This window comes from Physeter macrocephalus, chromosome 14 (genome assembly GCF_002837175.3).
Source record: "Physeter macrocephalus isolate SW-GA chromosome 14, ASM283717v5, whole genome shotgun sequence".
In the NCBI taxonomy this organism is placed as follows: Eukaryota; Metazoa; Chordata; class Mammalia; order Artiodactyla; family Physeteridae; genus Physeter; species Physeter macrocephalus.
The window spans coordinates 44605077-44617173 of record NC_041227.1 but is presented as its reverse complement, the minus strand read 5'-3'; the positions used below and the strand labels follow the sequence as shown (position 1 = coordinate 44617173).

At 48.0% G+C, this 12097-nt stretch overlaps 2 protein-coding genes across 3 annotated transcripts in view; both read left to right on the top strand.

Moving 5' to 3' along the window:
* The window catches only part of RIN2 (Ras and Rab interactor 2), a 238228-nt gene that overhangs the window by 126325 nt on the left and 99806 nt on the right, over positions 1-12097 (top strand). Inside the window, exons 1-2 of one of the 2 annotated variants that reach the window (XM_007120897.3) lie at positions 4055-4123; positions 6557-6649. In XM_007120897.3, the coding sequence (XP_007120959.2) occupies positions 6593-6649 (57 nt within the window). In that variant the 5' untranslated portion in view covers positions 4055-4123; positions 6557-6592. Of the gene's footprint in view, positions 1-4054; positions 4124-6556; positions 6650-12097 lie in introns of those variants that run through there. The other variant, XM_028498655.1, reaches the window with a different exon arrangement.
* Positions 9387-12097, top strand: part of LOC129392774 (short coiled-coil protein B-like) — a 22321-nt gene continuing 19610 nt past the window's right edge. Inside the window, 1 exon segment of the mRNA XM_055090556.1 lies at positions 9387-9401. Coding sequence (XP_054946531.1) covers positions 9387-9401 — 15 coding nt within the window.

Here is a 12097-nt window from a genome sequence, read left to right as displayed (position 1 = left end):
ACACCACATCTTCTTTATCCATTCATCTGTCAATGGAAATTTAGGTTGCTTCCATGTCTTGGCTATTGTTAATAGTGCTTATGAACATAGTGGTGCATGTGTCTTTTTGAATTGGAATTTTCATCTTTTCTGGATATGTGCCCAGGCATGGGATTGCTGAATCATATGGTAACTGTATTTTTAGTTTTTTAAGGAACTTCCATACTGTTCTCCACAGTGGCTGCACCAATTTACATTCCTACCAACAGTGTAGGAGGGTTCCCTCAAGATCTTTGAATTAAACATTTGATAAGATGATGATCAACAGCTTGAAGTTCTACTTGCTTTGGGGAGCTCATGGTCATCTTTCTGAAGCTCTTCTGGTCAAAGCATATTTGATGGAAGGGAATATACATCTATCCACCTGCTCAAGAAGAGGGGACCCTTACTGTCAGGATACAAGATGCCCTGGACCCTGGCACCGCCAGGCCTGGTGGGAAGTACAAAGCCACCAGCCTGAGGCTGAGATTCAAGACTCTCCCCTCCCCCATATACTGTTCTCCACAGTGGCTGCACCAATTTACATTCCTACCAACAGTGTAGGAGGGTTCCCTCAAGATCTTTGAATTAAACATTTGATAAGATGATGATCAACAGCTTGAAGTTCTACTTGCTTTGGGGAGCTCATGGTCATCTTTCTGAAACTCTTCTGGTCAAAGCATATTTGATGGAAGGGAATATACATCTATCCACCTGCTCAAGAAGAGGGGACCCTTATTGTCAGGATACAAGATGCCCTGGACCCTGGCACCGCCAGGCCTGGTGGGAAGTACAAAGCCACCAGCCTGAGGCTGAGATTCAAGACTCTCCCCTCCCCCATCACCCCACCCCCATGGTCCAAAGGCTTCCCATATCTGCTCACTCAGGGTATCTGCTTCTCATCAGTTAAGCTGGCATGTGGCTCACAATCCAGCTTTCATGGGTAAGCATGTACCCTGTGACTCTCAGCTCAGAAGGTTCTCCCTCATTTGAGAACAGCCAGTGAATTACTAGCCTGTGTCATATGACATCACTGGGTCATCCAGTCAGCTGAGAGAACCGAATGGGCAGAATCACTGCCCTCTGCACATCAGGCCGGAGCTGGGCACGGCAGGTGCTTTACAAGGGGTGTGGTAGGTCAGGCAGGGTGTCTGGGAACAGAGAGCAAACCTGTGGGCACTGCTGAACTGGAGGGGCTCACATCCCAGCCAGAGAGAACCCTCCAAGCCAGCCAGCCATAGCCATGCTGGGATGACAGCTCACTATGACAGGGAAGCTAGACACCCACATTTTAGGCAAAATGTCCTGATTTTTTTGAGCCGCCAGGTGTAGCAGACACTGTCAAGACCTTCCCGTATCCCTTGGGTGTTTGGCATTTCCACGCATGGTGGCCTGATTTCCAACTGCCAGCTTTGCCCAAGGGCTCTCTTCGGCCCCAAGAGCCCACTTTGCCGGCACCAGGGGTATGTTGGAGGTACTGGTGACCCAAGGTCCCCTGGGGGGAGTCAGAAAAATACCCCTCAGTTGGGACTACCTGAGCCATGGTCTACACTGGCTCTCAGAGTTCCCAACCCAGTCACCTACGCTGATTGCTTGCTTGGTAATGCCCTTTGTACTGCTGCCCTTCCTCCCCTGTGTCACATCCCCTCTGCCCGACCAGTGTGTCCTGAAGTCACCTCTCATAAACGACTGGGACATGAATTTTTGACTCAGGGTCTCTGGAGACTGTTTATTCAAATTGTTAAAAAGTGTGTTACTTCGTCTATTGTATCTGTAGTGTAGACTCCATCCAAGAGCCACCAGGTTATAAACCTCCAGTTAAAATTAACCACCAATGTAGACCCTTTTACCATCGTGGCCAGAGAGCTTTGCTTCGCAAAGCTCTAAACTCAGGTGCTCACACGTTGACAGTAAACCTGCAGGAGCCCTGGGGGGTGTGGCTTCCCTCCGTGGTGTCCTTCGGGTTCAGGGCCGATGCGGCTTATGGGGCTTCTTCATTGTACGTGTGGTCTCTGCGCGTGAGTGCCGGGTGTGACCACTGACTACGTGGTGCTTTGCAAGTGAGGAGGTTAAAAGACACATACTTCTGAGAACGACCTTGGGGGGTCATCCGCCTCCCTTCTCAGCCCTGTTCCAGGCGGGCAGAGTGCAGCAGCCCTGAGGCCTGAGAAGCTGTCACCCTGCAGGGACAAGGAGGAGGAGGCGGGAGGCTAACTCTTGGATGGCCGGAGGGGTAAAATGAGGGCATCGGGTGGGAGGTAAGAGAGGCAGTTTCCCATCCGAGGGAAGGGGGGACTTCCAACGGCAGAGCTGCCCACCTATGTCCAGGGCACGTTCATTGCCTTTGGTGGTGGAGACATCCACACCTGGGCTTCGTGGGCAGCGGCACAGCTTCTGCAGCGTCTCCGTGAGACATCCGTTTTCCAAGGACGAAAGGGATGGACCTCCCCTGGAATTTGTTACAGGCCAATCATGTGAGTGGCAGAAATGCACAGTCTCACCTGTGAGCACCTTCCTAAAAAGGGAAGAAAAATTATTTTATTATCCTTGGTTACTCTTGTGAAAGTCAAGACAAAGAGCATTGTTCCCAATTCTATTTAAAAGCAGTTATCGAGGAAGGGGCCTGGGAATACAGTTCTTTGCTTCTGATTTCTTACTTCCCACAAATTAGTTCTCTTTTCAATGAAAAATGTTTATGATCTTAAAAATACTTTAAAAAGTTTAACGATTGAGAGATAATCGGTGCTGGGCAGTGATACAAGATGCTCAAAGAACAAATTTTAACGTTACATAACTTGAATTGTCAAGGCAGAGGCTGGAAAAGGGATTTTCTATTCAACTTGTAAAATCCGTGGTCATACAAAGATAATTATGGAAATATTCAGAGACCTTGCCTGGATCCAGACACAGAACCGCCCCACTGGCTTTTACCTCTTAGTAAAGACGAAAAGCATTCAAAAGAGGGAGGGCCTGCCATCCTTGGAGCCACTCAAGGAACCAGGCAAAAAGGTGACATGCCTGTCTCAGGACTGGCCTCGACCTGACAGGTTCCCAGGGGTGAGTCCCTTTCTTTTACTTCAGTCAGTTTGGCTGTAAAATGATTATGAGCTCTTGTTTACTAAGAAGTGAAGTCCACTTTGCCTCGCTTTATGCAACTGCTAGAAAGAAGGAAGAACAGAGTGAGTAGAAAGCTTCTGTGGCCGACTTTCACAGCAGCAGGTGATGAGAACCCCTGTGACTTGAACAAGCCGAGTCTCTTTTAAAGCAGACTTGGGAGCCGTGGTTGCCAATGTTAGTGTTACTGCTGCTGCTCTGTGGGTTTGCACTTGTGACCTGAGGCGAATGGAATAGGAAGGGTATAGGCTGAGTAAGTAAATCCGGGTGGACAGGGGGAGGAGGAGGAGGTCCATCTCAGATGTAGCCTATCTTGCCCAGATTTGGCAAGCTGGAATTTCGAGCAACAGCTGGAATTTTGCCAGTGACTTAGTTCCGTGGCTCAGTGAACTGAAAACCAGGCTCTGGGTGTTCCAGCCCCGTCGGCCAGCCCACAGCCCAGGGCCAGGTGGCGGTGCCCCAGCACTCCCAGCGGAATGGGCTAGAATCCCGGCCGGGAGCCATCCTGCTCAGCGGCAGTCCATGCAGCCTGGTGCCCAGCCGGACGACTCAGTGAGTCCTGGATGCTGAAACCTCAGGACAGACTTCACCTCAGCACTCGCATTGGGGCCACATGGAAGCCGCTGCGAGCCTCCCTCCAAAGTGGCCGAGCCCGGTGTTGGGGGAGAGTCAGGAATATTCGCTTCCTGCCTTTGTCCTTTAGCCGGACCACAGCGATCAACTTCGTTTACATTCCTTCAGTGCTGTTATTGAAAAGGCTTGGCAGCTCCAAAGTGCTTGCAGTGTCCTTTAGTCCCATTAGGGCTTTTTTTTCTCTCTCTCTCTCTTTTTTTTTTTTTTTTTTTGCTAGCTTTCAGCTAGCATCTGGAAAGATCCACTGGATGTGCTAGGCTCCTTTTTCGAGAATCTGCTCCGCCGTTCAGGGAAACCAGGCAAGAAGCAAGCTTCCACCGTATAAGTCTGGAGGAATTTTACAGCCTCTCCAACTACGGTACCTTTTCTGTTTCTTGGTCCAGCCTGTTAGTGGGGGTGGTTTAAGGATGAAACTACCAGTGTAACCTAACCCTTTGGGGGGAAGGGTAGGAACCACAAGTTGAAAGAAATTCTCATAAATTGTATTAAATGTCTGTCTGTGTTGAGTTGGGGTGTCAGAGGCTATGCTTTGGGAAGGACTATTGCTACGACAGGAAAGACCTGAAACCCAAACTTCTTTGGGGCCCTTAAGAACTTTGTTTTTAAGAATTAGAACAATGTGTGATGTTCTGTCCACTTGGATTTCATTCTGTGGGAAGGGCCTGCCGTGGCCCTTGGCCGCCTGTCTTTGTCACCTGCTCTCATCTCTATCCTGGAGCAGCCTTCTGAAGAAGCGGGGATGCAACCTGCATCCTCTGGAAAAAATGTGATGGATCTGCCGGTCTCGCACAGAATCCAAGCTGGATGTTTCCTTGAGGACCACTTGAGGTGGAAGTGTTTGTGTGCAGTTTTCAGGCAGCTAATTAACGTAGTAAACGCGCGGAATCCAGACTGCTCCGTTGTTATAGGCAAAATTCCCTCCCTGTCCTGGCTCATCAGAAAGGGTTTGTACTCGGAAAATTTCTGAACAAAACAAAGGGACTTAGGTCTGGATGAGGAATGAACGGCTTGGCTCTCCCCAGGCCGTTCCTTCACTGCTATGCCATGTCAAATTCCTTGCCGAGAAAGCGTCTGGAAGAAAAAGAATTACAGGCATTAGGCTTGGTTTCAAGAAGTGTACTTTTTTATTTGTGTGCTTCTGGGTTGAAACAGTTAATCATTTGTTCCGCAAGGTTACAGTGTGGTTGTGGTCCTGATCGTTGTTCTGAAGACAGCACCTAGTTTCCTTCCGGAGTCCCTCCAGTCCGTGGACTTCGCTGATAAGTGATGAACTTCAAAGGGCTTGGAGCTGGGGCTGCATTCAGCAGCTGAGCCCAAGAATGTGAATCTCAGAGTCAGCAGAATCGCAATAGAAAGCTCACCAGTCATCTCAGGAGGCTTTTGGAAGGTTGACCTTCATCCCAATGGGATTCCAAGAGAGAAGAATCACAGGGAAGATACCTCTGAACCTTTAAAGGGACCGAACCACGGAGAAGTGACTAACCTTGGTGATGGCCCCAGAGGAGGGATGGGTGTGCGCTGCGTTCTCATTTTCCAAGATGGAATTCCACGGGTCATCACAGCCCACTGCGGATGTGAAGGGAGGGGCCGATCTTGGGGCAGAAATGTGCCTGTCTCCAAAGATCCTTGCTTCCTAACGTATGCAGTTCTCTGCAAAGTCATTATGCTTTTCCACTTGTTGAAAAACCCTTGAGTGCTGCTGCCTCTCTGTTCCCCAGCTAATAATGAAAGAGCCTCAGCAAGCTGGCAGCGGCTACTGTGGCTTTGGTGCCTTCCCGCTCTACCCCTGCAGCTGAACCCCTTTTAAGATCCCCAGACATGTTTTCATTTAATGTTTCCTTTATCGTCCTTCCACCAGGGTGGTTGTGGTTAGGACCAGCCACATCTTGTGCAAGTTATGTGAGCGGGAGGGTGGTTTCATAATTGCTCCTGGTCCAGGAGGATGGTTCAGGCATGCTCCCCCAGGTATCCTCTCCATGCATGCTGGCCGGGGCGGGGCCAGCTGCGTGGGGGTGTGTGTGTTTTATTTACAAGTGGACATGGAAGGCGTTGCAGCCAGGAGGGAAGATTATTGGGTTTTGATGCTCCAGTGAGGGAAATTCCAAGCTCAAATAGCCACAGTTGTGATTCAGAATCATATCATGCCCTTAAATTCCTCTTCACGTTCCAAAGTCCACTCCCCTCTTCCCCAGTTATCCTGGAGCTGTTTCTTACACAAACTGATCTCTGAAAACAGGGACACAGGATTTCATCCCAGTCTTTGATTTCTTTGGAGAAAATAGAGGGATTTATTCCCAATGCCCTTGTGTTGACCTTGCCGGAGGGAGAGGGCCAGCCAAGCTCATAATGACCTCATCCCATCCCTGCTGGATTTCCTGGGACATGCAGGCCCTCACTCTTCCGCTGGCCTTCTGTGATCAACCACATTAAGTCCATGAGCTTTGGAGCAGATTACAGTGACATCTAACATTGTCCCTTTAGGACTTGAGCGTGCGGTCAAGCAAACACACAGAGCAATCATTATGCTTTCCACAGTCCCAGGGGGCTTCGGCGTCAGCTGAAGGAGCGGGAGGGGGTAGCGGGCAGTGAGGTGGGGCTGAGTCTAGGAACTGTGCCGTCTGTAGCAGGAAATCAGCCTGAAAGGAGATGGAAGGGCTTTGGTGGGAAATAAAATGGCACTCTGTTGTTGATGGAAAAAGATCTTGGCAGGACTGTTGTTGTGAGTGTTCTGTGGCTTAGAAAGGAATTTCCTACAGGCTGGACTAACCATTACAAATGTCTCTACCTTCAGGAGTCCAAGGCGTGCAGTAGAGCCTCGCCGCGGGAAATGTCAGCTTGGACCATGGGCGCCCGCGGTCCGGAGAAGCGAGGAAGTTTCTTTAAGGTAAAAGGAGGCCTTGACTGGGGTTGCTAACGGGCATCTCACTCCCTATGCTGGCTGCACGGAGAGCTGCAGGGCTGCAGAGAACGGTGGGGGAAGCCTGCTGTCTGAGCCGGCTCTGGCTGGGGACCCTGCCTGAGCCCAGCTGTGAGCTATTCCCAGATTTCACAGGAGGCCGGGGCTTTTGTGAGTCAGTGTGCTCCCAGACAGGCCCGGGACCCAGGCGTGGGGAGATGCCACCTGAGTGAGACAGTTGAGGCATCCTTTCTTTGTCAGCTGCCAACCTGGTCCTTTTTCATCTGGACAGTTTTTGATGGAAGCTGGACTTGGCTAGTGAGTCGGTTGTAGGCTCCTGTGCTTTTACACTTGGCTTGATTCTGTGAATCACTTAAGTGCTCATTAAAAGAAGAGAACTACACACAGATCCCTGGGCCTTACCCTAAACTGACTGAATGTTTTTGCTGGTGTAGTTTATCAACACCCCAGAGGCCTGAGAGAACCAAGGCAGCCTGATTTAAACTGGACCATTTTTCTACATGCCTTTTGATGTCCATGGGAGACCTTGCTCGCTTAATGAGATGAGCTACTCAATGAGTATTTTATATACTTGTGTGTGTGTGTGTGTGTGTGTTTTAAATTGAGACCTGACAATCGTTTCTAATGTACACTTGGGAACTGATTTTCTTCTTATGGTGTTTGCTTTGCATCCACTCACTCACCCTCAAAATAACGCAAACTCATTGTAGAAAATTTGGAAAATACAGAATCATGTAAAAGAGGAGGGAAGTGGAAGTGAAATGTGCATTTGAAATCTGTCATAGGCTAGTCATAGCATTTATATGCTTCCTGTTTCCAAGAGGCCAAACCTGATTTAATCTGTCAGTTGTGGACTCAAAAAAATCCATCAGAAGAGCCTGTTGGTAAAGCAAAGCCAAGTTCATTCAAGCAACTGCTGTCAAGGCCAGGCACAGGCCTATTGGTATCTAAGGTCAGGAGGCATCTTTATAGGGTTGAGAGGTCCAGGCCCAAACCCTTTAAACTGTGCTTCTCAAGGCAGAGAATCAACTGGGTTTCAGCAAAGTTTGTGACGTAATATAGTTCAGGATGGGTGGACACAGCAAGACGAGGGCCTTAAAGGGAATCTTGGCGAGTAAACCATTGATCAGCAAGCTGTTTTCCCAGGTGAGCAAACTGTGCCAGAACAGATTGTTTCGTAGGAATTTCCTGCCGCGAACAGCAGAGTTATTTATTGGTTTACAATAACTTCCTGGAAGAAATACTTAAGTTGTGTTGACACAGATGGTCTCGATTCTCAGTCCTAAGAGTTAAGCTTTGTGGACGCAGCCATCTTAGTTTGCAGCCTGTTTACTTGATTTGAATCAAACCTGTGTAAAATCCACCACTGGAGGCACAAGAGGGGCCCCTCAAGCCTCCCGTAGACCAGGCTCCTGACTCCTCTTTGGTTCCTGGATTCTGTCTTATGCTGAGATATTTATTTCATCCTGGTGGACAGGGTGGACCCAAACCCCCCTTCTTCCAAGGCACCGCCTACATCAGCCCAAATATTGGATCGTCCGTAATCACCACCTTATGCTCAGGAAGTGCAGTGGGGCTGAATCTCACCTAGTAGTTAGATTTTAAAGTCCCAGCAAAAGGAGAAAATGGAATAGAGTCCAAATTGCCTTTGAAGATTCCTGAGGAATTTGTTGGACCCAATACTACCTACTGTTAAGTCCAATGTAGCCAGTTTTTCCTGCAGTCCTGGGAAAAATCTTTTTTTTTTTTTTTTTTTTTTTTTTTTCAGTTGAATAACAGGTAAAGTAGTTAACTTGTATTTCTGGGCCATGTCCTATGAAAGAATCCATCAGACAAGAGGTGAGAGGCTGCCTGAACCCACTGAGGGCAAGTCTGCTTCTTCTCTCCTGAGTCAAATGCCCTTGAGGAAAATGTGTGAAAGTGTCTGGAACTATATAACTTGGTGTTGTCTCTTTTTTTTTTTTTTTCTGCAGAGCTTAGATTGTTTCATTTATTCATTAGATGCTCCAAGTAGACGATATAGTTACCTTATACTTCTTTCTCTCTTCTTCTGTATAGACATTGTTACTCTTTACTATGGCTATTTTGTAATTAGTTATTATGGAATAATAATATCATTCATTATTATAATATTAGATAAATAATTTTGTTTGTTATTATTAATTATTCCACAATTTAGGCATGCAGTTATCCATAAGGATGAAGGCAACTGCCCCTTGGACATTTAATACTGACTCCTTGGAGGTTTGTTGTAAAAATGGTTGCCAGGGTAGCACTCAGGGTTGCCAGGGTAGCACTCGGTTGCTGAGATGGGCTGTCCCTCCACACAGCCCTGGACCCACTGGCTCTTCGTTTACTCATCATGCTTTTTTTGACTCACATTGACTGAGCACATGTGATCAGCTAGGCTCTGTCCTAGGCACCAGGGAGAGAAAAGCCAGAAGCCCTCCCACTTCATGGGGCTTTCAGTCTGGTACCAAGGAAGGATATTGATCAAATATAATATTAAACCCATAATACCGAATTATAAGAGAAAACAATGCTTCGTGAAAGAAGTAAAAGGGACTCTGAGGACAGATGACCTGAGTGGGGCCCCAGCGCAGTCTTTCCTAGGAAGTGGCCTCTACTGTAGAGCTGGGGTTGAATCTAGGGACTCAGTGAACCTCTTGTGTCCCTGCAGGGCTGCCCTCCACACACGCCAGCGATGCCCTACATCCAGGTAGGACCACTTCATAAGGTGTGGGAATTCGTGGTTACATTCTTGGCTCACAGCTGAATTCCACATGTTCATTATCCCTTTCTTGGTTATTAGGGATCACGTGATTTTGTGCAAAGCGTGGGTCATTGAAAGACAATCAGCAGACCTCTTTTTCAGCGTCATCTTCCCCTATCCAGTGTGTGCTTTTAAGCCAGAGTTGCTAACCACGAGCAGCGAGCCTTGCTTTGTGGTTTCGCATCTGTCCTGGCTCCTGGAAATGACCCAGATGAGTTGCAGGACGCAAGGGTCCTGGGTAAGGTGGACGGTCCGAGCATTCTTGTGTAATTGAGAAAGCCCCGGGGTTATGGCCCTCGTGGAGTCTCTTCCTGGAAGCCTGGCCACAGAAATCCTGTGCTGGACAAACACATGGTCCACAGCCCTTCCCAGCATCATTGCTAATGTTCCTCAACCACCCTTAAGAAAAGTATCTTCCTGCCCTGCAAGGTCTCTGTGAAAACATGTGGGGGCAGACAGGTGATGCCCTAGACAAGGCAGCACAGTTATCTGCACCTAATCATAGCCGTGGACACGGAGAGCTGTCAGATTGCAAGGCTGTGTTGTGTGAAAGAGACAGTAAGAAAGGTGTCATCTGGGCTGGAAGAGCTCTAGGTGGTCCTGGCTGAGGACCGAGAAGCTCAGCATCATCTTGGAACCCTCCTCTTCCTGGATTCCCTAGCTTCCACAAGCCACCCCTCCCCAACCCCATCCAGGCACCCAGTGCTGGCAGATCCCCCTCAAGTCTTCAGGATCCACCCTTCCTTCCCTTCCCTACATCCAACTCCCTACTTAGGGTCTCGTTCTTCCCTTTGTGGGCACTGCAGATGATGCCCAGAGTCCATCTGCACCACCTCTGAATGTGGTTGGTCGGTTGTTTCTTGTCAATCATTCCATCCATCTGAGTTGCCTGCTTGCAGACCCCGGCTCCGTGCTGCACCCCGGACCAGGTCTGTACTCTTCACCTCGACATTCGAGGACTTTCAGACGGTGCTTCCACCTTCTCCTTCTCCCGGCTCTTTCTCCACCGGTCTTGACCCTGTGCCCAAACCTGCGGTGTCCCTCCTCCTCCCCACCTTCCACCTCTCCCCATCAGGCTCCCAGCTGCCCTTCCAAGCTGGTGTTGACCCCCTTTATCCATTGACAACGGAGCTTATGTGGGCTGAGCAGGGTATCTGCCTGGTGGTAGAAATGTCACATAGGCCTAGCCGTGGCTCCCGGCGTAGTGCCAGGAAGTCATCCTCAATTCACAGCTCGAGCACTGCCATGAGGGATTCGTTCTGTCTTTCGTTGCCATGTCCGTGACCCCGAGGGGGATCCTCTTGGAGCAGAGAATGGTGCGGGAAGAGGACTGGTGTGATTGCCCCCCTGAGCAGTTCTACGTATACCTATACCATTCTTTTTTAGATTCTATTCCCATATAGGTCATTACAGAGTACTGAGTAGAGTTCCCTGTGCTATACAGTAGGTTCTTATTAGTTACCTATTCTATATATAGTAGTGTGTATATGTCAATCCCAATTTCCCAATTTATCCCTTCTCCCCCACTTCCCCCCCGGTAACCACAAGTTTGTTTTCTACATCTGTGACTCAACTTCTGTTTCGTAAATAGGTTTGTTTGTACCATTTCTTTAGATTCCACATATAAGCAATATCATATATTTGTCTTTCTCTGTCTGACTTATTTCACTCAGTATGACAATCTCCGTGTGTCTTTTTGAATTATGGTTTTCTCTGGGTATACGCCCAGTAATGGGATTGCTGGGTCATATGGTAGTTCTATTTTTACTTTTTTAAGGAATCTCCATACTGTTCTCCATAGTGGCTGCACCAGTTTACATTCCCACCAATAGTGTAGGAGGAGCGTTCCCTTTTCTCCACACCCTCTCTAGCATTTATTGTTTATAGATTTTTTTGATGGTCACCATTCTAACCGGTGTGAGGTGATACCTCATTGTTTTTTTTTTTTTTTGATTTGCATTTCACTAATAATTAGTGATGCTGAGCATCTTTTCATGTGCCTCTTGGCCATCTGTAGGTCTTCTTTGGAGAAATGTCTATTTAGATCTTCTGTCCATTTTTTGATTGGGTTGTTTGTTTTTTTGTTATAGAGCTTCATGAGATGTTTCTATATTTTGGAGATGAATCCCTTGTTGGTCGCTTCGTCTGCAAATATTTTCTCCCATTCTGTGGTTTGTCTTTCCATTTTGCTGATGGTTTCCTTTGCTGTGCAAAAACTTTTAATTAGGTCCCATTTTATTTTTGTTTTTATTTTCATTACTCTAGGAGGTGGATCAAAAAGATCTTGCTGCGATCTATGTCAGAGAGTGTTTTGCTAATTCTTCATAATAATATTGCAAAGCATACCTGACATCAGTACTCGGTGTGTCTTTTCTTTCTTCCTAGATGCTTACACCTGGAGAGGCCTTAGAGCAGTGCTGCCCCATAGAAATACAAAGTGAACTGCAGATGTCATTTTAAATGTTCTAGTAGCCACATTTAAGAAAACCAATGAACGAAATTGACTTTTTTTTTTTTTTTTGTGGTATGCGGGCCTCCCTCTGCCGTGGCCTCTCCCGTTGCGGAGCACAGGCTCCGGACGCGCAGGCCCAGCGGCCATGGCTCACGGGCCCAGCCGCTCCGCGGCCTGTGGGATCCTCCCC